This window comes from Leiobunum rupestre, chromosome 4, assembly GCF_980474605.1.
Source record: "Leiobunum rupestre chromosome 4, qqLeiRupe1.1.hap1, whole genome shotgun sequence".
NCBI lineage: Eukaryota > Metazoa > Arthropoda > Arachnida > Opiliones > Sclerosomatidae > Leiobunum > Leiobunum rupestre.
In genome coordinates this window covers 23,454,267-23,482,121 of record NC_143387.1, presented here as the reverse complement: position 1 = coordinate 23,482,121, position 27,855 = coordinate 23,454,267, and the positions used below count along the sequence as shown (strand labels likewise).

General features: G+C 32.7%; 1 protein-coding gene across 1 annotated transcript; it reads right to left on the bottom strand.

Moving 5' to 3' along the window:
- On the bottom strand, positions 1-27,855 carry LOC149947200 (uncharacterized). Its single transcript, XM_090173868.1, has 14 exons — positions 27,834-27,855; positions 26,307-26,776; positions 23,692-24,664; positions 22,879-23,263; positions 20,876-22,086; positions 19,766-20,058; positions 16,101-16,235; positions 15,569-15,671; positions 14,502-14,620; positions 11,931-12,140; positions 10,515-11,877; positions 8,088-8,177; positions 5,358-5,498; positions 1-869 (listed from the first exon to the last, which is right to left on the bottom strand). Exons 2-14 carry the CDS (start codon positions 26,769-26,771, stop codon positions 799-801), a joined length of 5,559 nt encoding a protein of 1,852 aa, XP_090029994.1. The 5' UTR covers positions 26,772-26,776; positions 27,834-27,855; the 3' UTR covers positions 1-798.

Below are 27,855 nucleotides of genomic sequence, written 5' to 3'. Positions count from 1 at the left end.
TTACATGTTATCAAATATGCGTGTTTATTAACAAAAAAATCAAATTAAAATAGTCACTAAACCCTTAGAATGACAGATGCAGAGATTTTACGATTAAAAGTGTATACAGTAATTTAGATACATTTGATATCAATGAGTTAAATAAAATTTTTCTAAATATAAGAAATATGACACATTTACTTAAATGAGGTTTGTTGCTAGCATATTCATTATGAAAATAGGTGTCAGAACAGTGAAAGCTTGCTTTAGACTTAATAACATTGCAAAACATCATGGAAAATCATTTTTGCCTGTTTAATGAAGTCAAAAGCTATTTCTCCTTAACAACGTACTTTGCCATTTTTCACGAGTGTGGTAGTAAAAACCTCATTCTAAAATAAAGATAAACAATTTAATGATTCTTTAATTTCTGTGGTTTAAGGAAGTTATGACTATGAGAGGTAATATATGTTCCCTAACAGTTATGGATTTTTTTATGAAAACAAATAAAAGAAAGAGCACTATCAAAAATCTATGACACTAATGTGCAGATACAATCAAATACAAAGAGAAAGTTTAGTAGTTAAAATATGCGACTTAGTTTCTCTAACTAAATTATTAGTTTAAATGCTTGCAATTAACTTATACTTTCATCTAAAACTAGTTAAACGATTTTCATAAATGAAGTTAACATCTAAATGTGCAATAAATACAAAAAGTAAATGTTAACAATTTATATGAATATATCAGAAATTCATTTTTGCAATTAACAGCACATCAAATGAGGTGAGATGGTAAACATTTCACCATCTTTCTTTGTCATTCATCTACTACTTCCATGTCACTCATGACTATGGTTCCTTCACTTCCACCATCCTCAGAATGTTCATCTGAAATTAGAACGAAGTATTACAGATACCATTTTTTATCAATTTAAGGCCAGTAGTAGTTCGAAATTTTTAAGTAAATTAAAGCTTACACATTCCAAAAACCTTCAAAAACTTAATTTTCACTTCTCAAGGAAATGTTGAGAACTTGCCTTTACCTTCTTTAATAGGTAAATGGAACAATGAACTTTCTTGTCAAAGACTACAATAATCAGATGATAGATGGGAAATCTATCAGTTCATTATTAAAGTGACCATTAGCCAACCTCGAATTTAAGTAAATTGTAGTTTTGTAGTGTAACATAATGCTAGCGCCATTTTCTGATTTAAAGGGTAGTTCACAAATTCAGGTAAGGGGAGGGAGATTTCTAAGGGTCACATACTGGAAACTCACATTTTTAATAATAGTATGTTTTATTTTGCTAAAACAATAAATAGGCTTATTTTTGGAGGTAATTCAATACTTTTAAGATTCATGGTGCTAAATATTGAGGAGGACTTGGTAAATGTTATATAATTTAGGGAATGGGTTTTGTTCCAATCACAATCACTGTTTTCTCCAAGGTTGAAAAAAGTTAATTTTTTTATCACAATTTGTGAAAAGAGCAAAATATTTAATTAATGGTTTCTTATGGTTTTTCTCATTTCTTATTTTGATGGATTTGTCAATTTCTAAATTAGTGTCAGTTTTGGTCTGGATGTTTCTCCATATTTCATGATTAGGCTTAAATTACTGTGTAGATTTATTTATTTTAACTAAACTAAACCTTCATTCATTATTTTTAAATAAATTTTAAATTTGTTTTGAAACTAGTGATAAATTGAATAACATACAACTTGCTAATTAATTTTTCACCATTGTGAACGCTTTATGTGCACCATTACCAATTGAGACCAACTTATCTTCCAGTTTATTTTTGTGGTGTGGTAACAGTGATTGATTGACCACTGAGCTTCAGAACAGGTACTTATAACTATCACTTTCCCTCCTTATATCACTGAACAAAATTCTACATTACTGTCAATGTATAACTGATGTAGTCTTAAACTCCCTTACCAAAGAAGTAAGTTGTCTAGGAACTTGTTTAAGTTTGTATTTGAGACAAATACAAACTAAGGGTGAAGTGAACTACATCAGACTATTGTATTTATATACCCCGTGCACCGCCTAAGCATTACAGGGGTTTTTCATCATTTGTCCCGGCCGAGCCGTTGACCTGTATACAAAATTAGGAAACGCTTCCTAAACAACGTACACAAAACAAATATACAACCGTATACTTGTAACACCTACTCATGACTCACTCGTGAGTTCGTCAAAATTCACAACGATATAACGCATTACACGTTCAAGATCGTTGATCGTTTCGTTATACAGATTTCGAAGACCATCCGCTTGGAGTGGTCTTCTTATCAAATGGTTCGTTTTGGGACAATTACAAACATAGTGTTCGGAGTCTGCTTCCAGAGCACCGCATATGCATTTGGGGGATGCAATATGCCCCAAGTTGAACAGGTAAAGTGGGAACTTACCGTGTCCACTTAGGATTTGCGTCAAATAGTAGTTCGTATTGAAACTACTTTTGACCTGAGGAAAGTACTTCTTAGTTACTTTGCCTTTCTCAATGACATTCCACGACTCCTGCCACCTTTGAGTCGTCACCTCATTGAGCCACCTTTATATCACCAACTTAGTTGGCTTCATTTCCTTCTCCTCTGGAATTTCGGTTGCTGACTTTGTAAGAAAGTCAGCGCTTTCATTCCCTGCACAACCCGTGTGCGACTTTATCCAAGTAAAAGTGACCTGCGTCACCATCCGTTTCAACACCTGACGGTTTTAATGGCATAGGCCATGATTGTTTTTATAATTGCTTAATGCGTTTATAGCAAAAAGACAATCCGTAAAGACCGTTGCACCATCACCAAGACGTTGACCATGCGTCCTTAACCAGCAAATACTCTCATGTATTGCTAAAAGCTCAAGAGAAAACGCACCCACCCTACCATTAATGCGAGTGACCTCGTTATACACTTCTACACCATCCCTGTACACAGCAAATGCCACTCCGGCACCCCTACTGGACAACGAACCGTCAGTAAACACCTCTACCCCATTGCCTTTGGGTAGTTGCTCTACGATGTTTATGATATCCCTGACCGCTGGGTGGTCCTCCCATGGGTCACCTGGGTAGAGGTAGTTACCACCTCTTAACTCCACCTCACAGTGCTTGCTGTCTCTAAAAGAGAAGGACCTGAAAACAGCAGCTTCCTGGCTCACTACCAGGTCTAACGGTTGTATACCATCAAGGACCCTCAGTGCATCGCTCGAGACAGTCCGGTGATACGAAGGGCAGCAATTCTCTGTATTGAGCTCAACTTCCTCATCATAGCACTATTCTGCGTGCTCTTCCACCAAGCACCACAAGCGTAAGCCACCACTCTAACAATACAGCCATTGTAGATAGTCCTTAACGCTTTATGGTCGAGGCCCCACTCAACCCTCGCAAAACAGGCAATGTTTTGCACAAGCTTTGTCACCCGGACACTAACTTCCTCGACGTGAGGAAGAAAGGTAAGCTTGTTGTCATCTTATAGATTGGGAGTCTTTTCATAACACTTTTTGCGGCGAAGGTGTTTGCCGCCGACTTATTTATGGAAAATCTCAGCTTATAGACTTGGCTCCACTTAGTCAATTTAACTACAGCGGCCTCATTGAATTTTATATTAATTTTGGTTGCGCCTGATAGACCTTGTCACGTAGATGCTGAGGGTATTTTTTATTTGGGCCAAAAATGATTATTTAATTTTTTAATGTAATTTTAAAAATTTCTAATTATTGGGCATTTTCACGTGTTTCGTTGTACTTATTTCCGTCGTGTGTTCGCCGACACCACAGTTTTGGTGTCCTAATAATTTCAACGTGATACTCCCGTACTTTATAAAATCAATTACAGTTTTTGTTCATTTTCTAGGTGTTTTGTATTTTTGGGCCACAGAGTAATATTCCCGTACTTTATAAAATCAATTACAAGTGTTTCTCATTATCTAGGTGTTTTGTATTTTTGGGCCACAAACGCTTTTTTCTGGTTGATATTAAAAGTATATACTTGATGCGTAAGGCTTGGTACTGTCCTCTAGGTCGCGTTATAGATGGCCCATCGCTTTTTTTAGTATGGGGTTGGGGAGGCGCCGCGCGCCCCCAGCGCTTGAGCGAAGTGAGTGCGCGGCGCCGTTAGGCGCCAATACGGGGAATCTCAAAGTGCGTCAGGCGCCATAACGGGGACTTTAGTAACGTCTTATACGTGTTTTGGAAGCAAACCTGTTCTCATTTTTGTTACTATTTAAGTTGATACGATTTCACTAATTACGATGCCACTAGGTACGATTACAGAAGGCCCACCGTCAATGCTCGGAATGGGGCTGGGGCGCGTCAAAAAAGTGGTGTCGACGGATACACGACGGAACTATTGTTTAGAAAAACGTTACTAATCCCCTAAAATGACTACTTTTTTAAAATTAAGTTAATTAAAAAATTATCATTTGCGGCCCAAAAAAATCACTTCGTAATGTACGCGTCAAGCGCAACATTATCCGCCAAAAAAAAACGGTAATCCCCTAAAATTACTACTTTTTTAAAATTAAGTTAATTAAAAAAATAATCATTTGCGGCCCAAAAAAAATAGTTTCGTAATCTACGCGTCAAGTGCTACATTCTCCACCCAAAAAAAAGCAAAATTACATGAGGCCGCTGTAGTTCAATTTTGCCCCAACTAAATATTAACTAAGACCATACTTAAAAACAACCTAATACCAACTAGACTAGTAAAAACGAACTAATTAAAAACTTTAAAAAAATATTTTACTGCCAACTTAATAACAACTTATTACCCCTTACTGTAGTTAAATAAGTTGTTATTAAGTTGGTGGGAAAATACTTTTTTAAGTTTGTAATTAGTTGGTTTTTAGTAGTCTAGGTGGTGTAAAGTTGTTTTTAAGTATGGTTTTAGTTAATGTTAGTCTCAAATACCAACTTAAAACCAAGTTCCTAGACAACTTATTTTTTTGGCAAGGGCTGTCTCATCATTCATAAGTTTTGAGCACAATTTCAGGCCGAAGGGGGGAAAAATAACTGAAATCTAGTAATTAGTCTCGTGGTTAGATTTACTCTTAATTGGTTTTCCAACATTTGAGGTAACTGTCTGCATTTCTATATGGACTTTCAAAAATAGTAGGTATAAATTCTTAAAGGTTAACACGGTTTGAGTTTATTTTTCAAATTGAAATGGAAAATAATATTACAGTAAACTGGTAATGATACCTTAAAACCTTACAGGTGTAGGAAAAAACAAATGGTTGTGAAATTTGTACACTCAACTCTTGATAAGGAACAATAAAATAGGGTCTCCCTTACCAATTTCATATTTAAGATACAATGAACACCTAAGACTTGGCAGGTTACAAAATCCTATAAATACACAAAATTATTTTTACCAGAAGAACCATCCTCAAGGGCAAGCCTTGGACTTCCATTGCTAGGAACATCAGTTTCTGCCCTCTCAGTTTCATCCCCTAGAGCTTCATCAGTATTTATTGAAGGGTCAGGCTCAGTTGTAGATTGTTCTGATGGTAATTCTATATAGCAATTAAAAATAGAGTAAAGGAAGGTTTATCCTTCACCATATAATAGCCCAGTCTTTTACTCTTAAAATCAAATGAAACTAAATGAGTCAGTTGGGTAGTTAAATATTTTGCGCCTATTCAATCACTGCACCTCTTACTTCTCAAATATTAAAAATTATTATTATATTGAGGGTAAAGGGTTGGTGAACTGTTTAATCATTCACGAATAAATTATTGAGGATGAGTACAAAAGTTATGTTCATTATTTTTAGTAAATTTCACTAAATTTTAATTACATGAAAATATATCCATAAAGTAGGCTTAACAATTTCCCTAATTGGTTTGGGAACTTGCACAAATAAAAATTCAAGGATCTAGTTTATCTTGGCAACTAATTGATGACACATTGTTTATTTAGTGTCGTTGTTTTAGCTAGTAAGAGTAAGCTTACCCTTACCAAAAATTAAGTGGTCTAGGAACTTGGTTTTAAGTTTGTATTTGGAACAAATACCAACTAAATACTAACTAAAACCATACATAAAAATAACTTATTACCAACTAAAACCATACTGCCAACTTAATATCCACTTATTACCCCTTTAACTAGTTTATTGAAAAATGCTGACAACTTAAAACCAACTTAATACCTACTAAAATGTGTATACCAACTAAATACAAACTAAAAGCCAACTTATTTTTTGGTAAGGGAGACCTAAGATCCTAGGCTCTGACCTCCAATTGTACACTTAATATTTTTGCACAGATCTATAAGACGTCTAATTTTTTATTATAGTTACAAATCCCAAAAATATAACGTCTAATAGCTTTAATCATGGTAGTTATTTCATATTTTCAGATTTTAGCACAGATTCAAGATAAACATTTTGAAGGTCAATTTAACATTTTTCAAGGGTAATTCAACATTTACTAAAGATGGACCATTTGGTGAAAAGTTTTTTTTACACGTCTCATTTAGGAAAATCCTTTCATGGGCAGAAAGGAAAAAAGCACTGAACGAAAATTTGGCTAGTTTTGACTAAAAATTTTGATTCTTTTCTGAATTTTTTTAAATTCTGGTATCTGCCTCTATTACTAAATATTATTCATAACCCATGGCTTTGCACTTCATTGTTCTTTATTTTGGCACCCTTAATTCAGCTCCCCTATTTTACCCAATATATTTTAGGTTGGGAAATAGCTTAACCTGCCCTACTTGAGCCTTAGAATATAAACAAGTCTTTATAATGCGCATTGCTCTTCTAGAAAGGGGATGTCTTGAATGAAAGACTTAGAATGTGCCTGTTGATTTGACAACTAATGCCCAAAATAAAAATTCCACCACACTTTATTATTCCCCAGGAGTCTAGAGGTTTAGTTTTACTTTTGGAGTAGACAAAATGAGGCGAAAATGCCACTAAATTTCAATTTGCAATCAACCATAGGCTAATTATGGAATGAAAACCTTTTTTTCTTTGTTTCGGAAAAATACGGTAAATTTTATGACTTACATTACACTGTAGATATAGTAAAATTTTTTATGTTTAGTGTAACACATGTTCCCGATTAAAATAAATGGAAGCAATCAGTGTAAATAGGAATATGTAATCTGGATTAATAGTATCTTCTTCAAATTGGCTAATACAGTTTATTGAAGTGGTCAGCCCATTTTCATTCTTTTTTTTAGTTACGGTTAGTATTTATGCACTTCTAAAATTAATTATCTGACTCAGGTTCAATTAACTTTATTCTGGCCATAATTTAGAAGCTGCATTACAGTTTATACATGTTCTTTATATTGCATGCACTGTTTTAAGCGGGCTATAAAATCAGTTTAATTTTAAGCCCTATTTGTTTTCATCTCAAACTAGGAGCTTGCATGTGTTTAAACTTAATATTTTGACATTTAGAAAAAGGCTTTAAGAAATTTTCATGCCAGCTAGCACTAACATTGGTTTTAATTTCATGATAGTTTGCCATTTATAAATGAATTAAATAGTATAAGATACGGGGATTTTTGGAATTTGATTGTTAACAGGAGACGGCTGAGCACTAAACACCTTCCATAATTTTCATCAAAATATAATACAATACATAATTCGATAAAGGTCATCATTATGGGGAAAAATAATTTACTAAACTTACTTGTTTCATTCTTTCTCTCACATAGGTTTATACTTTTTAGAGGGTTAGGAGTGTCATGTGCTATACTTCAAGACCTACATGTCTAATGCAGTAACTACCTTAACTCATACAAATATATCCATAGATTCAGCAAATATTTTGTAGTCTGTCTTAGTATTGCTCTTGACTTGAAAGATGGGAGAACAAATAGAATGACATTGAGACCAAGCATTAAATTTACAGTAATACTGAATTTAAGAATATAGTTGTAGGTATGATATCTAACTATTCAAAAATGTAAATAAGCTAAAATTTATCACCAAAAGCCTGGTTGTACCATTATAGGCAGGTTGTATTCTACCACATCTTTCGTACTTATAGAAATAGATGAGCTACATAGAAAGGAATGGTAACTATAGCTTAACTTAAAATTTAAAATATAAATTTTTAGCCGTGTAGGAGTAAATTTAAGGAACTTACCAAAAGTACCACTAGTTCCATGACTTTCATTCCCTTTCCTTGAATCTTGATCAGACCCTTTCCTTGAATCTTGATCAGAATTTAATTGTTCTATGACATAATTACAATAAAATGTGTTAAAACTGTTAAAATAGAAGCCTTTATCTATCAACTTGAAAACCAGGCTAGTATTTGATAATATTAAAATGCTCCATTGTCAGTGTACTGATGTAATGTTTGGCACTTAAACTGGGTTGAGATAATTGCTGTTGATAAAAAGCTACTGTCAGAAAGAAATCTAGCTACCAGTTATCAAGGGTGGTGTGCCCACAATCATTATGACCACACTTGGTGGTCTCACTTAGGTTGTCCATGTTTTCAATGAAAGGTGTATTCAATTTAACACACGTAGAATCTAAAATTGCACAACCTACAACCAAAAAATTATTTGTTGCTAAGATTAGAAAGGTTTTGTGCAAAAAATTTCATTTTGGCTTTTTAATTTGATATTTTGAGAGCTCTGGATCTATTTCTTTTCCATCAGGATACATAGTCACTTCCAAAAATCATCATTTGATACTTTTGCAAAACCATTAAGTCATTAATTGAATGGTTTTCCAAAGCGAAAATGAATTTTTTCTATTTCAACTATTAGAGGCACTGATTTTTCATGGTGTGCTTGATACCCTGAAAATGGCATAGTTCTAAATGCTCTCACACTTTTCACTCCTAAATAATCAAAGATTTCACATCATAGTCAAGGCATAATTTAAAATAATTATTTAATGAGTTGTATTAAATTCCAACAAGGAAAAAGAAAGTTTATACTCCTAATTTCCTAAACAAATGTTCAATATGAAGTTTCCATTATATTTAAGGTGAAATAAGATTTAAAAAAAATCAAAATGTAAAAAACATTAATGGGTTCTAGGCTTTCAAATTAATTATTTACTTTATTTGTGAAACAGATATTTTGATTAAAAAAGGATTGTGGATAGTGATCGTACGGGGACCCCAACCCGGTAAGTAGGGTGATCCTTATTCGGGTCGGGAAGTTAAATTTTTTGTCGGGCTATGAGGTTTTTCCAACAAAAATTGCCCATCAGTCTTTGATGGGAGTTCAGTTCATTACGTTCCAGTTCTAAAAACGGCGGTGCAACTAGCATGAATGTACATCAACAAGCTGGCAAACATATTTCCCAAAAACTCAATAAAAACCAAAGACTACAGGCTACATGTCCCTTCTTAGAGTAAATCACTTTCTAGGCAGTTCTTTGATGAGGATTTTATGAAAACACCTATTATCTCAGCCACTTCTGTGGTTCGAAGGTCGCCTCTCATTCGGAGTTGTTTTGATTTCGTTTTTACTTTTACTTTTAAATAGATGTGCCACTTTTGAAAGAGTTTTGTCACTTTTGTAGTTAGAAAACCCTTAACAATAAAAATTTCAAAAGCCCCAACCTGACCCGGGGTTTTTTTTTTCTATCCCCAACCCTGACTCAAATGTAAAGCTGCATGATCACTAATTGTGGACTAAAAGTCCCAGCCCTTACCAATAAATAAGTTGGATTTCAATTTGCATTTAGTTTGTATACACATTATTAATAATAAATAAAAATACACTTTCATTATTTGCATGAGTTAAGTTTTTAATTAATAATTATTTAAAAGTATTTCGCGTATACAATACGACGTCATAAACCCGACTATAGTTTCGGAATGACCCTCATGCAAATAATGAAAGTGTATTTTTATTTATTATTACCATAAGCATGAAGCTCCACTTTATTAGTTGATATTAACTTGGTATTAAGTATGCTCAAGTTGTCAGCATATTTCAAGTTACTAGTTGAAGGGGTAATAAATTGTTATTCAGTTGGTAGGAAAATACTTCTTTTGCTACAGTACCGCCTAGAACAAAGTTCACTAAGCGAGCGCGCGCTTATGGGGGGGGGAAACATGAGCTAGGGCTGCTGCCAGACCCCCGCTTAGCCCCATAGTTACCCTGGTAATCAACTATAGAAAAGACCGCACCTAACTTTGATGGCACCCTGTTCGTGCAAGGTCAGGGAATTTTAAGATTTTGTAAAAACTCAGGGAGAAGTCAGGTAATTCAATTTTATCTTGAGCCTTTTTGAAGGTAATTTTACTCTAGATCTATGACAAATTCTATGATTACCACTTATTTCCTTGAAAGTTTGGCTAATTTTTCAACATTGCAATAACCTTTTTACTTAAATATAAGTCCATTTAGATTAATCAACTCCTGAGAAAAGTAAAATGTAACAAAAAATTTAGGTCTTAAAAAGTCGGGGGAAAATCTCTAAAGTGGTCAGGAAAAACCGGGAATAGTCAGGGAATTTGAATCGTAAAATTTTGTGGCAACCCGGTTATCTTTGCAAGGGTGTAGGTGTAACCTTTTAGGTTCATAAAAGGAACATGACTTACCTTTAGCATTTAACAATGTATCATCTTTATTGCTTTGAATAGTCATATTTTCTTCCATTAATGAAATTACATCTGTTGAGATTTCACCCTTTTCTTTACACTTCTGGGATTCAGAATGGATTGTGTTTGCCCCTAAATCTACAATTTCAGAATCTTTATTTAAAGCTTTGATTTCATTTTCTAGTTCTTCAAGAGATTTAAACGTCTCATTTGAGTCAGAAACAACAAGATTATATTGTTCTTTACCCAACTGTTCTTTCTCATTTATGATACCCAAATTAGTTTCATTAATTGTATTTTTTACATTTTCTGTATTAGTGCTTGATACTTGATCTAAGTTAGATCCAGCTTTAGAATCATTGGCTGCTTCAGTTACAGTATTTTCAGGTTTTTCTGAGTAATTATTAATATCTCCTAAATCTTTAGAAACATTACTAGGATCAATGTCAAATGTTGGAAAGATTGTAGAATTATTAGTTGAAGCTCCAATTTCTTTGTCAATTTCATTAGACTCTTTAACAATATCATTTAGAAGTTTACTCAAAATAGCTGGTTTTTCTACTCCTGTATTAGAGTTTTTATTTTTGGAACCATCTTCTGTGTCATCAACTTCCATATCAGCCAGTTCCATGTCATCTTCAGTTTTGGTCTTATCAGGTCCAGGTGTAATTGGTGGCACGGGAACACACGTATCATTAATCAGCATACCTAGTTCTCCTTTACTGGAAAAAGCAGATTTTGTTACAGGAGCATTTTCGTTTGATACTGGTGGAACGACTTCTTCTTCAGTTCCAGGGGGTGCAAGGTCATCTTTCATGATAGGTTGAGTTGTTTGAACTTGTTGTTGCAAATACATTTGTGGATCGGTGCAATAAGAACCATACTGATTATACATCATTCCTTGTTGCATCATGTTATCATAAGCAGTTTGTTGCATCATAGGATTCATCATGGTGTTCAACATTGGATTTTGCATCATGGAGCTCATCATTTGATTCATAGACCCAGACATGAGAGGATTCAACATTTGTTGGCTATTGTAATAATTTGACTGATATTGCATATCAAGAAGGGATGATGCTTGCACTTTATCGGGAGATATACCCATCATGATAGAAGCATTTTGAACTTTAAGATCTGCTGTCGAAGCACCTTTTTTATCTAGGGCCTTACCTGGTAATGGAATATTCTTAAAATTAGGAGCTTTACCAATAATAACTGGCGCAGCATTTGCTTTTTTTGCTTTAGTTTTGGCTAAAAGTGTCATTTTAATATTCTCTTTTTCTTTATCCGATGCAGATGGCTTAACAACTGGGTTAGTTTCTTTAGGCTTTTCTTCTAATTCTTGAACTTTCTTTTTGTCCTTATGGATAAAGTACATTAGTTTAAAATAAAAAAATGCTATATATAACGAACCTCTAATTCTGATTTGACAAGTTCTTTATTTTTCTTCTGAGCTTCAACTTTTTTTCGTTCTGTTTCAGCATCTTTTTTCTTTTTCTTTGCAAGTCTACTATCTTCTTCTTCCTTCCAACGTTTCTTTTCCTCTCGTTTCAACACTGCTAACCCTTGTGACTTTTCAAATTGCAAATTCTTGTCATAGCTTGGATTCAACAATGAATGTTTCTAGAAGGTAACAATTATTAATAGCTATGGTACATCAGACAAAAGAATAACTTAATAAATGTTTTACATAGATCCAAAACATGACATTAGTCTTATTTTTATAAAATAAATGAAAGTAGTGTATGAAAACAATTGGTTGGAAACAAGGATCACTAAATTTCTTAGTTCAGAAGACTATGGGCAAATTACGTAGTCAGCTAAGAATTAAATTGGATTAAGTTACGTTCAGAAACAAAGTTACTAATTGTTAATAAAAGACTCAGGAATGCCAAGATGAAGTTTATTTTGTTAATCTTCCTAAATAAATGGACTTAAATAGGGTTGGAGGATTTAGTTATAAATAGATTCTTAACAGTTATAATGATATTACTGAATAATTAATTTAAAAGTATTACAAATATCTACTTGAATAAAATTTATTGCGATAAGGAACTGAGCTAAATGCTAAATATCTTATTTACTGGTTTTATGGTCTGTAGAACTAAGGCGGTTTACAAAGGTGGGACTAGAATACCTTGATCACTAAATAAAATATAAGAGGGATTTACATTAATTTTGGTTTATGGTGAAAACATAGGGTTATTAAATTACTATTTTAAATTCTAATAATTTGCTTTAGTACAAGCATGATATACAGATTTCGAAGGTGTTCTTTCAATCCAATCTTAACAGATAAAAGATTCTCCACGAATGAACAAAGAAAAGAACTGCGTATGGAAAATGTTGTCTTTCCACAATTCAGTTTAAACTGTTGATCAAAGTATTTTCAGGGAGCACTGACTTTTACATCTGTGCACGAAAATAACCATGTTAAAATATACATAGTAATAAAGACCAACAAAATAGAGGGAAATTAAACTTTATTTTTTTATTAAGGGATAAAAATGCAGTACTTTGGGAGATAGAAAGAAAAGATGTCAAGGCGCTGCTTATTTAAAATAGTGGTTTTGGGGGCCTGCAAGGTATTCCTTTGCACTCAGTCCCCCCCTAATATTTCAGCTCCACTGGTTGACATGCATGAGAGGGGTGCATGTTTTATTGATCAATGCAGCATCATGACTGTTCTGACTATGAATTCCCAAACAAGTTCTCATTTCAGAATTAAACACAAATCCTATTAAAAAATACAATAAAAGTGTGAAGACACCTATAAACCAAAGTACCACTTTTCATCCTTCATAAAGCATATAGTTTCTTTATTACCTCATGTATTTTAACATTTTCAGTCTAATCACTTCACTTTTTACCAGGGTTGGCTTGTTTTAAACCACCCTTAATATTAACCATGGCTTAAACCAAGTGATTTTTTTTAAACAATTTGGTTTTTTTAATAATTTTTTTTAATTAACTAAAAATCATTCCTAAGTGATTGTACATTTTCTTAATGAAATTATTATATTTCTAAAACATTTACAAGGTTTCCTATATTTTCCTTAGGTTTTCTCATGTAACCCAAAAACCTTCCGTCGTCATGTACCGTTCTTTATCCTTTATTTATCTTCATTTTATCTACTGTTTTTCGGTAAGAATTCCTATTTTTGCTTATGATTGGCAGAGTTTAATCTAGGCACATTTTTATTACTCATATGAATTTTTATTTGATTGGTAATATTTATGCATGGTTAAAAAAAGCATAAAATATATCAAAAGTAAAATTAAGCAGTATTGAAATAAGCCTGATTTAAGCAAAAAAACGTTCTCTTGGGTTTTTATTAAAAAACCAGGTTTTTCCGACCCTGCTTTTTACAATAGAGAGCATAGACTAAGTAAAGGCATAAACCAAATAGACACAGCCTTCTCTAATTTAAGATTAGACCAGATATCTCTACCCCTCATTTATAACACAAAATTTAAGATAAAACAAATTGTGGAGGGGAGGGGTAAAATCTTTAATTTTGCAATTTGTTCAAGAATCTAGGGGGGAAAGTGGGTACAAACGCTATGTCAAGCATAATTTGGGGATCAGGGGGCAAAAACTACTTTAACCATTTCCACCAGCCATATTTTGTTGCCCGTTTAAGTTGCAATAAAGTATGATAACCACTAATATTAACTACCTAGTAAATAGTTGTTAAGGCTTTACTAATTTTACCAAAACAGCGTTTGACTTTTGACATTTATGATAGCTTAAATTGGTATTTTTAAAAATATTTACACTTTCTGAAAGTTTAAGTGTGATCCTGATTGTTTATAATGAATCAATGAAAGAGAAAATGAAATTTATTTGACAAAAGAAACAGATGGTATTTCTTATTGGAAACATTTCATTAACAAAACCATAATAAAAGTAATAAGTAATAAAAATTAAACAGTATTGTTATACTATTGTTGAAAACTTCCAGTGAAAATCATTTAACTTACAGAGTAGTTTTTATTGTGATCAGTGCTCTTAAGATGGGATTCAGCATCAACTTCTTCCCCAACAAAAGTGTTGCACAGCTTACAATAAAAACCAGAAACTGGCATTATGAATTCAACTCCTGATAAAAGAAAAAAAAAACAACTATGATTAGGTAATGAGTAATACAATTAAAATGTCCAATTAATTGAGCTTATCTTAACTAACAAGTAGCAAACAAATTATGGTATACATAAATCTCACAGCATTCACTTATACCACATTATCCATAAAATTTTGTGGCATTAAAATGCATTCGGAATAGTATTTAATTGTGTTTTTATAACCATTACATAATCAAACTGGTTATTGATAAAATGTGATCCCTTGTAAGTAAAAAATTATGAAGACTACAAAATCACAAAAAGTTATCAAAATCCTACAAGGTACTTCTGAAAGTCTATACCCATAGCCTCATCTTGTTCAATTTTTCCTCTTAAGTCCTAGAATGGAGGGTGCTAATGCTTACATAGCTTAACACCCTGCAAATATAGCATTTCAAACATTTAAGAAGATTAAAATGGAGAAATTGTACCTTCCTATGCCAGTGCCAATTTGTCAAAGTTTAAATGACCCAACATATGTTAATGGGTTTTGCACCACTATTCTATATAAAATAATTCTATAGATCCTTCATCGTTGTTAACTAGTCCTAGCCGACTGAATAAACTAGGATCTAGATAAAGGAGTAGCTAGGCTTAACAGTCGACTTTTTTACATGAGAAAACAGGGTTAACGATCACTAGCTTTTCCAAAGTAAAGCTTTATATTTTTACAAGAAACGAATATTTGGCATTCCGTTTGCGACAAATTTCAAATAACTAACTAATAAATGCATTATAATAATTCGTTAACTTCCAAAATTACTGGAAAAATCTGACAGGCCCATCTTATTATTTTCATTCGCCCTTTATTTACGTACCAAAAAGCATTACTGGATTACTCTTTCTTTCAACTAAATAACTGGCTAGGACCAATTAAGGAAAAGGCAAATAGTACTTAAGAAAGAAAATTTTAGACATTGCAAAACCTTTAAATGGCCTCAATGTGGTCTTCTTAGAGTCCTTTGACTTCATTTGCTTTGAATCAGATTCAATTTTCATAACCCAAGGAGTGTCTTTTGGTGGCATTTTCTGAAAATGAATCATGATATTCGATGTTAAAAAATATTCAGAGAAACTAATTCAATGGGGATTTTTCTAGATTTAATTACTTTTCCAATTTTATATTACAGTATATTTGCATTTCAGTGGGAAAGCATACATATATTTATGGTACTAAACTTCAATAACCACTTACATTTAGATCAATTTAATTACGGAAATATCAATTATGTACAACTAATTATTTCAATGAAAGGTGTCAAAAATATTTTGAAAGAATTTTTACATTTTCTAGTAAATCACACAGGTATGGAAAAGTTTGGTGTCTACCATATATATGCAGAATATGTTAAAGCACTGTGCTAAATATTAACTTCCTATAAAATTTAACCTTATATAATTTAAAAATAAAAAAATCACAAGCAACCAAAACCATGAAAAAAAACTGAAGTAAAATACCTTTTTATGTTCAAAAGTTGTTAAATGAGCCAAAAAACGTGGACCATTAGAACAAACTTCATTGCAAATTTTACACCAATGACATCCTGGATCAAAATACTCAAAGTTATCCTCAGCTGGTTGTGAAAACTTTCCCTTGAAAGATTCAATAAATTAAATTAAATTTTGACACAAGTAATACTGATATTACTAAAAAAATATGCATTAAGAATAAATAGAATATAGTTGAATTGCACAGCATTCATATAAGGATGATGATATCGCAATTGTTTTTGCAGCTAACATCAAGAGCCAATTGAATTGAGATAGCTGTGGATCTTTGATATAAATTAACTTCACCTTTACAACTCTTGTCCTTTCCTCTCCAACAATTTTGAAAAACATCTTGAGAAATCCAGTTATATGTTAATTTTAAGATGAAAAACTGATAAAAATTGTTGAAATAAATCTTTATTTACAAAAAAGATATACATCATTACCTCCCACTAAGTTATCGCAACAAATACTTTAATATTAAATATTTTAACTGATTAATCATACACTTGGTGTCTTGTCAATCGGTTATATGTATAAAAAGTATTATAACATCGCATTCTCTAGTCCAGCAGTAGTTCTCTCCTTTTGAGTTTGTCATTCCATCCAATGTTTTAAATGTAAAAAAAAAACAGATGTCTCAGGAAATCCAAGTGGGCATTATTTCCATAAGTATTCAACAAACTGTGGGTCAGAAAGACCACTGAATTTGGTACACAAAAAAGCCACAATGTATAAATGAAGTATTAAACGAGATATTTTGAGACAACGGGATCTCAATACTTCTTTGCCAAATTATAATGGACGTCACTAACTTAATCTGGAATCAGGCAATGAATAAAATTCCACAAAATGTCATAAATAGGTGTTTTCATAAAAATTAAAAAAATTCCGCATTATACAATGATCCTTAGCTTAATTGTGTTCATTTTTCAAAAACTCAGTAGATCTCAGACATTATGTTGAAAATATAAGGCTCATCTCACCAGCCAAAATAAATCACTGGGTTCACACAAGGCTCAAGGAATTAGGAAAATTGAACCTCGACTCAATGTCTCAAGAAAATAGGGTGTTGGCTCATGCTTATTATGCAAAGCATTTGTTGGTATTAGTTCGGGTTCAATAGTATTTACGTTTTTTTAATTGACTCAGCTCTAGCTCATAATTTAATGAAATATAGGATGGTCTAATATTGGCCCTGTGGATATTTCAGATACATTTTAACTCTTGTTTTAGCTCAAATTTGAGACAAGCTTGCAGCTATAGATGCAAACAAAATCCAATAAATTTTTTTAAATTCCTTGTTTAACACATCAAATTACCCTTGATTCCATGTTAATGGTTTTTTGTTAAAACAGAGGGGGTGCAGCTCACTGTTTATTGTCTGATCTTCTACTTTTAAACAAGGTTTTGAGAATCTGATTATTCTGTTCCTCATTTTATCAAGTCTATAACCGTTTACTTCTTAAACTAGTTTTGCTAATTTTTCTGCAAATTATAAGAGACTGCTACATAAATTTTTATAGATTGAGTTCTGTGGTGTATTTGCAAAAACTTGCACATGTGAATACTTAATCTGGGAGAAACAGTTGTATACTGGTTGCAATACACCACTGGTAAATTCTGTTCCACCCAAAGCTCTATTATTTCAAATTATTCCCAAAAATTGCTCAAGGGCAAACTCAATATTGACCAAACAATTAAGCAATCCAGCGCTTAACCAAAGTGATCAGATTCTTAAAAAAGAAGTAAAAATTTACTGGAAATATATCTTAGTGTTGTCTATATCAAATGTCAGAAAGTTTTTGTTCCCAAACTATGCATACTAAAATTTTCAAATCTGTAATTCCGGTAATAAAAACAGTGAAACAAGAACACCGTTTGTGATTCCTCATCTAACAGAGTAAGACCGCTTTAACTGTTTCATAGAGCAGAATAAAAACTATAAAATGCTTTCTGCCGATAAATGCAACACAAAGGAGACATGTGCTAGGCTAATTTGCAGCTCAGCTTAACGTAAAACAAAGGTAACTAGCATTAAAAAGAAATACTCTATTGAATCTAACAAAGTTTATATATTGATCGCTAATAAAGCTAAAGTAATTGTCAGGAATTATAAAAATGGGTTATTCTGGTCTGATATCTATTGCGAGGAAAAACAAATAGGATAACCAACTACTTCTTGACATACGTTCTAGTTGTGGCTTGATGGTAGTATGCTGGTTTGTCACACAAGTGGCTAGGTTCAAATTCTGGTTTCTCAAAAGAACAATTTCATTTCATTTTTTTAAGACTTGTTTATTTGCATAATTATTATCTCTATACATAAAATATTTTTAAAAGCGTTGAACTAAAATTTTATAACTTGCAGTTAAATTTTATTATCCCCAAAATAATAGAATTGAAAATGTTAACATTCAACTCTAGAAATGTATTTGCTATTACGCACTTTGGTCTTCATACATCATTTAGCAGAAGCATCATTAATAAATTATATTGTACTTTGGTAGATTTAAACATCGTTTAGACCAAGAAAAAGTAGCGAATCAGGGTTTTGATTAAGGAGTCATTATGTTCCTCTATGAGATGACACCATTGAAGCAATCTACTTTTGTCAATTATGTCTGGAAAACCCAACTCAGAATTTTTTTAAAACAGAAATGGTGGTTTTCTCCTTGCAGGAAAGCAATCACCAGACATTTCATATAGCTCAAAGTTACAAAAGCACCCTTTATGTTTATCTGTCCTCTTCCAATTTTATAAATTTAAAACCATAAGCATATAATATTAATATTTTCATATTGAGATAACAGTGACATCATCACAGGAAGAACACAGGCTACATAAAAGAGTACAAAACTACAAACAAAGACTGTTAGTGTGTGTTTTGAATAACTAAATCAGTTTGTGAAGAATAGGAAGTGTCATATAGCTTTTAATAACTTCCATAATCTGTAAAATTTTAGTTTGCACAAAATCACATTTTTCTAAATAAAAACCTGAGTGTAAGAATATTCGAAGTTTTACTATTGTTGGTTCCTAACGTATGCACTTGAGAAATTTATTGAAATCTACTGTACTTATTTTCATAACAGATCATAAATGGTAGTGTAATTATTTCTTATCTAAATCATACACAATTAAAAACATAGTCCTACACATTTACCTTAAATTGATTTCTTTAAAAGGGATTTTTGCAAAATTATTTCAAAACTGAATACTTAATTATAGAAATATATAACGATATTATAAGTGCATGGGTAATTCAAACAAATGAGATGACTACGTCCTAATAACTAGATCCTAAAGAACACACGAGCAAGTCCAATTAACAGATTCAATCTCAATCTGGCAACTTAGTAATATCCATAATATTGAAGAAGAACACAGATGAAAAATGAATATAGACCAAAATGAACTTATCAAAAAGAAGTCAGTGAAATGAAGTAAAACCACAGAAGAAATATTTATAATTCAGTGAAAAAGTAAGATCTTTGGAAACTATAACTCAGTCTGCAGGAGGAAGAATATGAATTTGGTTGGCTCGCACTTCAAAGATGTTTTAATTGTAGTACACGTAGCTGCTACAAAGAAATATGCTTAACATTATAAAACTTAAAGAACAATCTTACCTTGTTTTTTTGCAAGCTTGTTGTGGGAGAAACTTTAACTTGCTTATGTTTATCCACATTGTCACCAGCAGGGTTAAGAATCATAATATCATCGTCAACAACAGATGAGGTTTCCCTACATTTTGGAATTTTCAACTCTGGTGGATGAGGTCCATAGTGCTTTTCGATTTCATCCAAATTAGAGTAGACCTCGTCAATTTGAGACTTCAATTCTCTTTGAAGACGCGAGTTTTCAATAATGATTGGGTCTTTGTGACCATCTTTCTCTCTCTGCTTTTTTCGCATCATCAAGCCTGTATCCAAAACAAGAGTAGAAAGAAATAATTGAAATATGATATGAAATTCATTGGATACAATTCCAATATAAATGATATATAACGAATTATTTAAAGAGCAAATGCAAGTGGCCACTGACAGGGTGGTGTGAAACAGGTCAGTGGGGCAAAATTAGTTATAGTTTACCCCCTCTGCACACTTTCCAGTTTCCTCAGCATCACCACCATAGATAGATAGATAGATAGATAGAGACATGTTTCCAATAACCCACCCAAAACACGATAAATTTTGTTTAGTTCTGCCTTTCCCCCTACCCACAAAAGGCACAAGGCTGGGTGATTAAAAAAAAGAATTACCCTAGCCGGTATAACACAGCTCCATGTACCTGGCCACATACATTGCCCTTTAAAAATCACTCATTAAACATCATAGATATTGTGCATAAGTTCAGTACAATTCAATGAAATGTGCTACATAAAATTCATACCTCAGAATTTACAGATGAGAGCTTTAAGGAGGTTGAAGTAAAAACAACCTTTACCTCGTGTTATCAAAACAAAAATGTTGTCCATATTTTTACCTTCTTACCAGTATAAAGTTGAAACTAATAACGTTACTATAACTTTCAACTTTTAAAGAAAAACAGTACATAGCGGCTATGGATTGAATATATTAGGCTAAGAGAATATGTACATGCAACACTGAATAACAACATTGTAAATTACAGCTATTAAGAAAGTAATACATCCATTCAATTTATAATTTATCTGTAAAACTTATATGTAGATATGTAGTGTAATATCAACTAGATGTAATAAGAAGGATCAACTGTACCTTGTATTTTTTGAAGTCTTTCCAGCTCTTTACTTAAAATATTAAGTTTCTGACATTTATCTTTTCTTAAGTCATCAACTAATTTCTGTGTCTTCCTGGTAAGTAACAGAGTTGGATTGGATTCAGAAATTTTTCCTTGCAATATTTTCATTTTATCTTCAATGGGAGACGTATCACTTCCAATCGGTTTAAACTTAGGCGCCAAACTTTTGGCTTCAATATCTTTGGTGCTTATGGGTGATGTTAAAGAAAGCTGAGAATCACTTTGACCTTGAAGCTCAATGACTTTCAGATTAGTTGTAGCACCTGTGCGTTTAAAATTTGGTCTTAGCTCTTGCTTAGCTTGATATGGATAGCCTGGTACTTGGGCAGTGCTTCCAAATTGATTCATATTTTGAATTGGAAAAGTTGGCTGACCTTGTTGATTGGAATAGATATTTGGATAAGCAGTTGGATATGTTGCATGTGCAAGGGTATTTGTTGCTGGTGGGGTATATTGAGCTGCTTGTGGAACATTTGGTAAATAGTTTGATGGATACTGAACTTCTTGAGGAGTTTGATTATAAAATGGAGCTACATTAAGTACTGGAGCACTAGGGTTCTCCAGACTAGAAAATTTATCAAAGTTTGGTCGTTGTATTTGAGGACTAATTTGCCGTTTTCGAATATGTGGAGAAGGGGAGCGTGAATAAGACCTTGAATAAGATCGTGAATATGAACGCCTTCTACCTCTTGGAGGTGGAGATCGACTAAAAGATCTCTGTCTATATCTAGATGGTGATCTTGAAGAATATCGCTCAAAACGCTTAGGTGATGGACTTTGTCTAGAATGCTGTCCTCTGCGCTCTAACATTGTAGGTGAACTTCGAGAAAGATTTTCGTGCTTAGGGCTTCTTATACCGTGAGGACTTGGTAAGTGACGTCGAACTTCTTGAAACATGGTTGATCCTTGACTATCACGACCTACAGATAGTAAGCGTCTATCCCCTTGTGGAGATAACCTTCGGTCACGGAGTGGAGAGCTTCGCCTCCCATGTAATGGTGACACAAGCCTTTCTCGTCTGTATGAATCAGAGTGTGGAGAACACCCATGCTTTAGGCTATCGATACGATTTGGAGAGCTGCTCCTTAAACTGTCTTGTCTACTTCCAGATGGTGAGACTCTTCGCAAATGACTCTGAGGACTCCAACTTCTATCCAAATTAGTATCCCTATTTGAAATTGAAAAAATAAAAAGCTTTAGTCAATTTCTACTTGAATTATGCTCAACAAATTTAAAACAAAATTTTTCAATTTTCAATTTACCATTATCAGTACCAATGTTAACACATATACTTATTCTTAAAACAATCCTTTCTGCAGCTGGTACCTTACTAATTTTTCTGCAATTAAATAAAGCTTTAACACATTCATCTTTATACTTTTAAATATATATACCAAAATATTTCCTAAGCTTCAATATGAAACCTGACTAAAAATATAAATGAAAAGCAACTACATTTCTAAAGTAGAGTAACACAATTATTCCACAGAACAAACATGAATTCATATAAACTATTAATAACTATTCATACTCGTAATAAAATGTTATGAACTTAAGTACTTTCAATTTATAAAATATTTGAAAAATGTTTTATTATTAATTTTAATTGAATAGATGTTATTGGTAAATAATTTTCACAAGTATTGTAATTTTGTTCAATCAAATCGTGGGACAACTACAAGTGCATAAATAATTGAGGAAGAAGATAAATTCTACAAGATTTCATAATTATGAAATGTATACGTTCTTTTAGTGAGAGTTTAACTTAAAACCGCATGCATTTAGTACAGTGATAACTCTTTCATTGCAATTTGGTTTTAAATTAAATCCTCAAACAAGCCAGTCCCCTTTAAAATTCCTTGAGCATCTGAAAGCTTCATAAATCTTACATTATAAAGTATGCTTAAGATCTAAAGTGAATTCATAGGAGGGAATAAAAATTTAAGATATTTCTGCTTACCCTCTTGATTTGGAAAACGGTTCACGCATTGGACTTCCACCACCAAGTTCCTGATAGTATTTCCGTTGAATAGGAGGGCTGTTAGTCTTTACATTTTGATCCAACAGCTTCATCTGTATCTCATAGTCCGAAGAACTTCTATATTCTATCTTAGTTGTTTTAGATCCCATGTCCAGCATACCAGAACTAAGATCTCTCTCAGTTAAAATTCTAGTTATGTTTGTTCTTGAATCCTTAGATTCGAGTGAGAAATCATCCAAGTTTTTCTTGCTGAAAGGGCTCGGAGGATGTGTTGTTGATATATCCATTGGTCTACCTCTTACTGGACTTTTAGCACTCCAAAATGGTTTTCGGCTCTCATTACTAGTGGTTTGGTTTTTGATATCTGTGTGAAAAAATTAAAAACCTTAAGGAAATTAATTTTTCAAACAAAGACTAGAACTTATTAAATTTAAAATACTTTTTATACTTCCAACTAATCCTCAAGTGAAAAAATAAATGCCACAGTGCCTGTTAAAGATGCTACTTACTCTACTGAATTTAGAGATTGAAAATATAGCATTGGTGCTTTAGGTTATATTTTTTCACTGGTTCTAACTTCACTGGAAACTTATGCAGTGATCCGCTTTACCGCTTTATTATTGTATTACTCAGTATAATTACCTTTCCATTTTGTGCAAATGTTACACACAAAATCATAACCTTGTTTCTCTGAACCATATTGCACGCCTGAGTAAGCTTTTTTAAAATATATATTGTTCCTACCAATAAATGCCTTGTCCACATAAAATTAAATTATAAAATAATACTCACTGATACTACTGGAATATTTATCAGAAGTTGGTAAAAGTTCTTCCAAATCGAACATCGACTTTTTTCCAAATCCTGAACCAACACCAGACAATTTCTGCTTTCCATCATCATATGGTATCGGACTTCCTGTACCCATTCTTTTCATTTCTTTCATATATCCAGAACTTTGTTTTTCTCTATCTTCCTCATCACTCCAGCCACCAGAGGCATTTCTTATATGCTGAGGACTCTTGCTTTTCATACCAGCTTCCCATGGTATCATAGCTGAAGTATCAGATCTTCCTCCATGCATTTTGCCATCAGTTTTATACCTACTAGTATCGAGGCCATCTCGGTTGGATTTTAATGAAGAAAAATCACCTTTCTGTTGTTGTGCCAAACGCAAATTGTCACTCTCATTTTGATCACCATACAAAAACTCATCCTCATCGTCAACACTGCCAAAACCTAATCCAGGGATTTGTGGCAAAGACAATAGTTCTGGACTTCTTTTTTGTTGACTGTATGGCTGAGACAGTTTTGGTGGCAGTACATGCTTAATAGGTTGATCCATATTGTGCTTAACTTTCAAAATTGGCCTAGGTTGACGAGGTTCAGGATTCAAGCTGGGATAATCTTTAGATCGGAAATCAGGTTTTCCATGAAAACTACTAGTATTCGTGAAAGATGGTGAATTTTTACTTCTTAGATCAGGGCTGTAGCTTCGAAGAGAATCTAAAGCGGCGCTTTTGTCAGTTGAACTTGGATTATCCAAACCCAATTTCCTTTTTTCTTCTAAAGCTTTTTCAAGTAATAGAGATCTGAAATCTTGATTAGGAGCACTTGACTGGAAACTTTGACCAGGTAAGGTACTAAGTGGAGGTTCAATGTCAGGATAAATCGGCATGTTTTTGCTTTGCTCTTGAACTGGTAGCCACATTGATTTCTCAGTAGTTGGCAGACTTTCTGGCTTTGTGCTAATAGCCACTTGTTCCTAAAAAAAAATATTCAAATGGAAAAGCATTATAAACCAACAGGCAAATCATCATTGTCTGTAGAAATAATATACAATTAACCCAAAGATTCAATGTTTATATAACAAATTAAAAAAGCAAGCATATGTTAACTCGGTCCTTGCTACCTTTAATAAGGTAACAGGAATTAGGTGAGGATGCAAAAATTTCGGTAGTAATAATATTAATAAAGCAATTTCAACCAGGATACACAGTGAAAATTAGTGCCATTAAAGTCTGAAGTGGTGGCAAAATATTTAAATAAGGCATTTTGGAAAGGAGAAAACATGTTGTACAACAAATCTGTAAACTCCCACTCTCTCCATAAGTAGTTTGTACTCTTTTTGAGGTAAGGTGAGATGTGTGATTTTGAAACTGTTACAACAGGAATCAATAACAGAACCTTTGGAATGGTTTTGACCAATTTAAATTTCCATTTTGGATACCATTTTTCCCCTAGATCAAGTTAGTTTCTAATGTATTTCATTAGTTAAAAAATTTTCTATGAAATGCACTAAGTTACCAAGAGGAAGAGAGATTCCTAGAAAGTACATTAATAACATGAAGATAAGAAATGAAAGTCTTAGATGGAAAGCCAATCATAAGTTTATATAAGAATAAAAAATAAATCTATTATTCCCAATATTGAGTTATACGAAACTAACGTACAAGAATGGTAAGTTCAGTTATTGTACACCATGACCCATTAAGGTCGAGGTTCCTAGGTCGAGGTATGGATTCCTGGTTACAAGGATTTCACTTAATATGGAAAATATACACAAAATAGTGAATTTACTGGCCAAGGTCACAAATAGTGGACCATATATTTCTTTACTCAAACTACTATGTCAGCATAAAATGTTGAACTTTGAATACTTTCTTTATGTAGTGCTTTTGGTAAGTGTAGTCTTATGATATCTATTAAATTAATGGTTTAGAAACTTAATTACTTGTTTTAGCTCATTAAATGCAATATTCTTAATTTTAGGGATGCATTGATATGGGTACAGTAAATATATATCGACCGATATTAACAAAGTAATCTATCATACCAGTAGTGTATATGATAAAATCATTATAAAAGACTGATAAAATTATAAAAGACGGTTCAGTGCACCGTCAGAATATTTTTATATAATTTTTCATGAAAAGAAGTTTGCAAGAGCATATCCGAATATGCCTCTTTTCATTATATGCGATACATATTTTCTATCACAAATCGAATTTAGTTAATCAAAAATGTTCTTATTTTAAAGTTTTTCCTGAAAATAATTTTTTTATACCAGTATAAGTTTAAGCCGATATTACCTGATACTGATATAAGGAAAATAGGCTGATATATTGGTGCATCCCTACTTTATTTCTATTATTAGATTTAATTTGACACTTTAAGCCATATTTCCACTAATTGCCTTGGTTGCACTTTCATTAGCAAACGAGCAAATGGCAATGTTCTAAAGCAAAAGCCACTATTTTATTAAAGTCCTTAGCTTTTAAAATGGTTAAGTCTAGAACAATTCTGATTATTTTTTTTGAAATTCTGTTATACTTAGTAAGAAAGAAACCAGATTTAACAATAATTATCACTGCAGGTGCATAAGAAATCACTTAGTTAACTCTTACATTAATTTTAGGAGGCGGTTGAGAAATAGATCCACCAGATGATGGTAAGTTTGAAGGAAGAGGCTTCTTATATGAATCACCTCGTCTGGGAGATCTTGATCTTGATCTTGAACGTGTTCTTGGTCTATATCGTTCTCTTGACCTAGATCTTGATCTTGATTGCCTCCTATAATGTCTACTCCTAAATGGTGATCTAGATCTTGACCTAGACCTTGATCTTGAACGACTACGAGAGTAGCGTCTATTACTACCGTAACTAGGTTTGCGGTCTCTATCAAAAAAAGGGCGCGAGCCTCTACCACGCATATGAGGTTTGTCATTATTATGAAATCTTCCACCAGGGCCTCCACGAGGAAAGCCACGACCCCTCTGAAATCTGTTGCCTTGATATCCTCTTCCACCTCTTCCTCTACCCCTTGGGGGTCCGTGTTGAGATCCAGACATGTTTTTGTTGTTATCTGCCATTGTTCCTAAGAGTAAATAGAATATATTTAAATTTTGTAGAAGCTACTTTTAATAGAATGAATTAATCAATAGTTATATTATAATTACATAGACCAATATTATATCTAATAAATTAACAGCCCATATTCTTAAAAGAATAATTTAAAGTCTGGAAAAAACTTATTTTTACTTGATTTATAAGTGAAAAAAAAGAAAAAAATTATAGTCTTTTAATTAAATAAAATTTGTAATGAAATAAATCCTTCAATGGGAAAAGAAAACAGCTTATGTAAAATGTTTTAAGCTCTGAAAATCATTACCCCTTCGCACTTGAGTGGTACTTCCAGGTTGAAAAAGTTATACTTTACTGTAAACTGTTTAAGGCAAGGTGTTAGAAAGTACAAAAACGTTATGAAACACCATCTTTATTTATAATAATAACCTTATGATTTCATTTGCCTTATGGCTTCAGTAACATCGAGAGACAGTCTCAATGTTTGAATCTGGATTTTATGTAGTTTAATGCTTTTTTGCTTACTACAGACAGCTTTCTAATTTAAACTAATGACGTCACCAATGTTATTAATCTATTGAGAAAAATCAGTAATAGGCACTTGGCAGTGCTACGTCACAGTTGTTTTTTCAATAGTTTTTATCGTTGGGAGAAAAATATGACCACAATGGCGGCCATGGAAAAAGCTACAGAGTGTCAAGTCTCTATTGTCATGGAGGCCACAGTCAACACTACAGCTGTGACATTATAAGTTTCAAAATCTTATTAAACAATCGCGCTCTACAGCAATGCAATTGCAGCATAAAACATTACCGTTAATGCAATTGCCATACAACACCTTCCCTTTAATGCAATTGCAGCATAACACATTGCCTTTCAATGTTCACACAGACACAAAAATGTTGCATTTTAAACCTTGTGTATATTCCTTCTAATAGATATATAAAACACTATGCCTATTTGAAAATATTTTAATTTTTCAAACAAAGAGTGGAAATTGAGATTTTCAAATTACGTATGAGATCAACCAATTAGAAATAAAACTACCCCCTAAATTAAGTAACACATACTTCTCACTGAAAATAGCGCCTT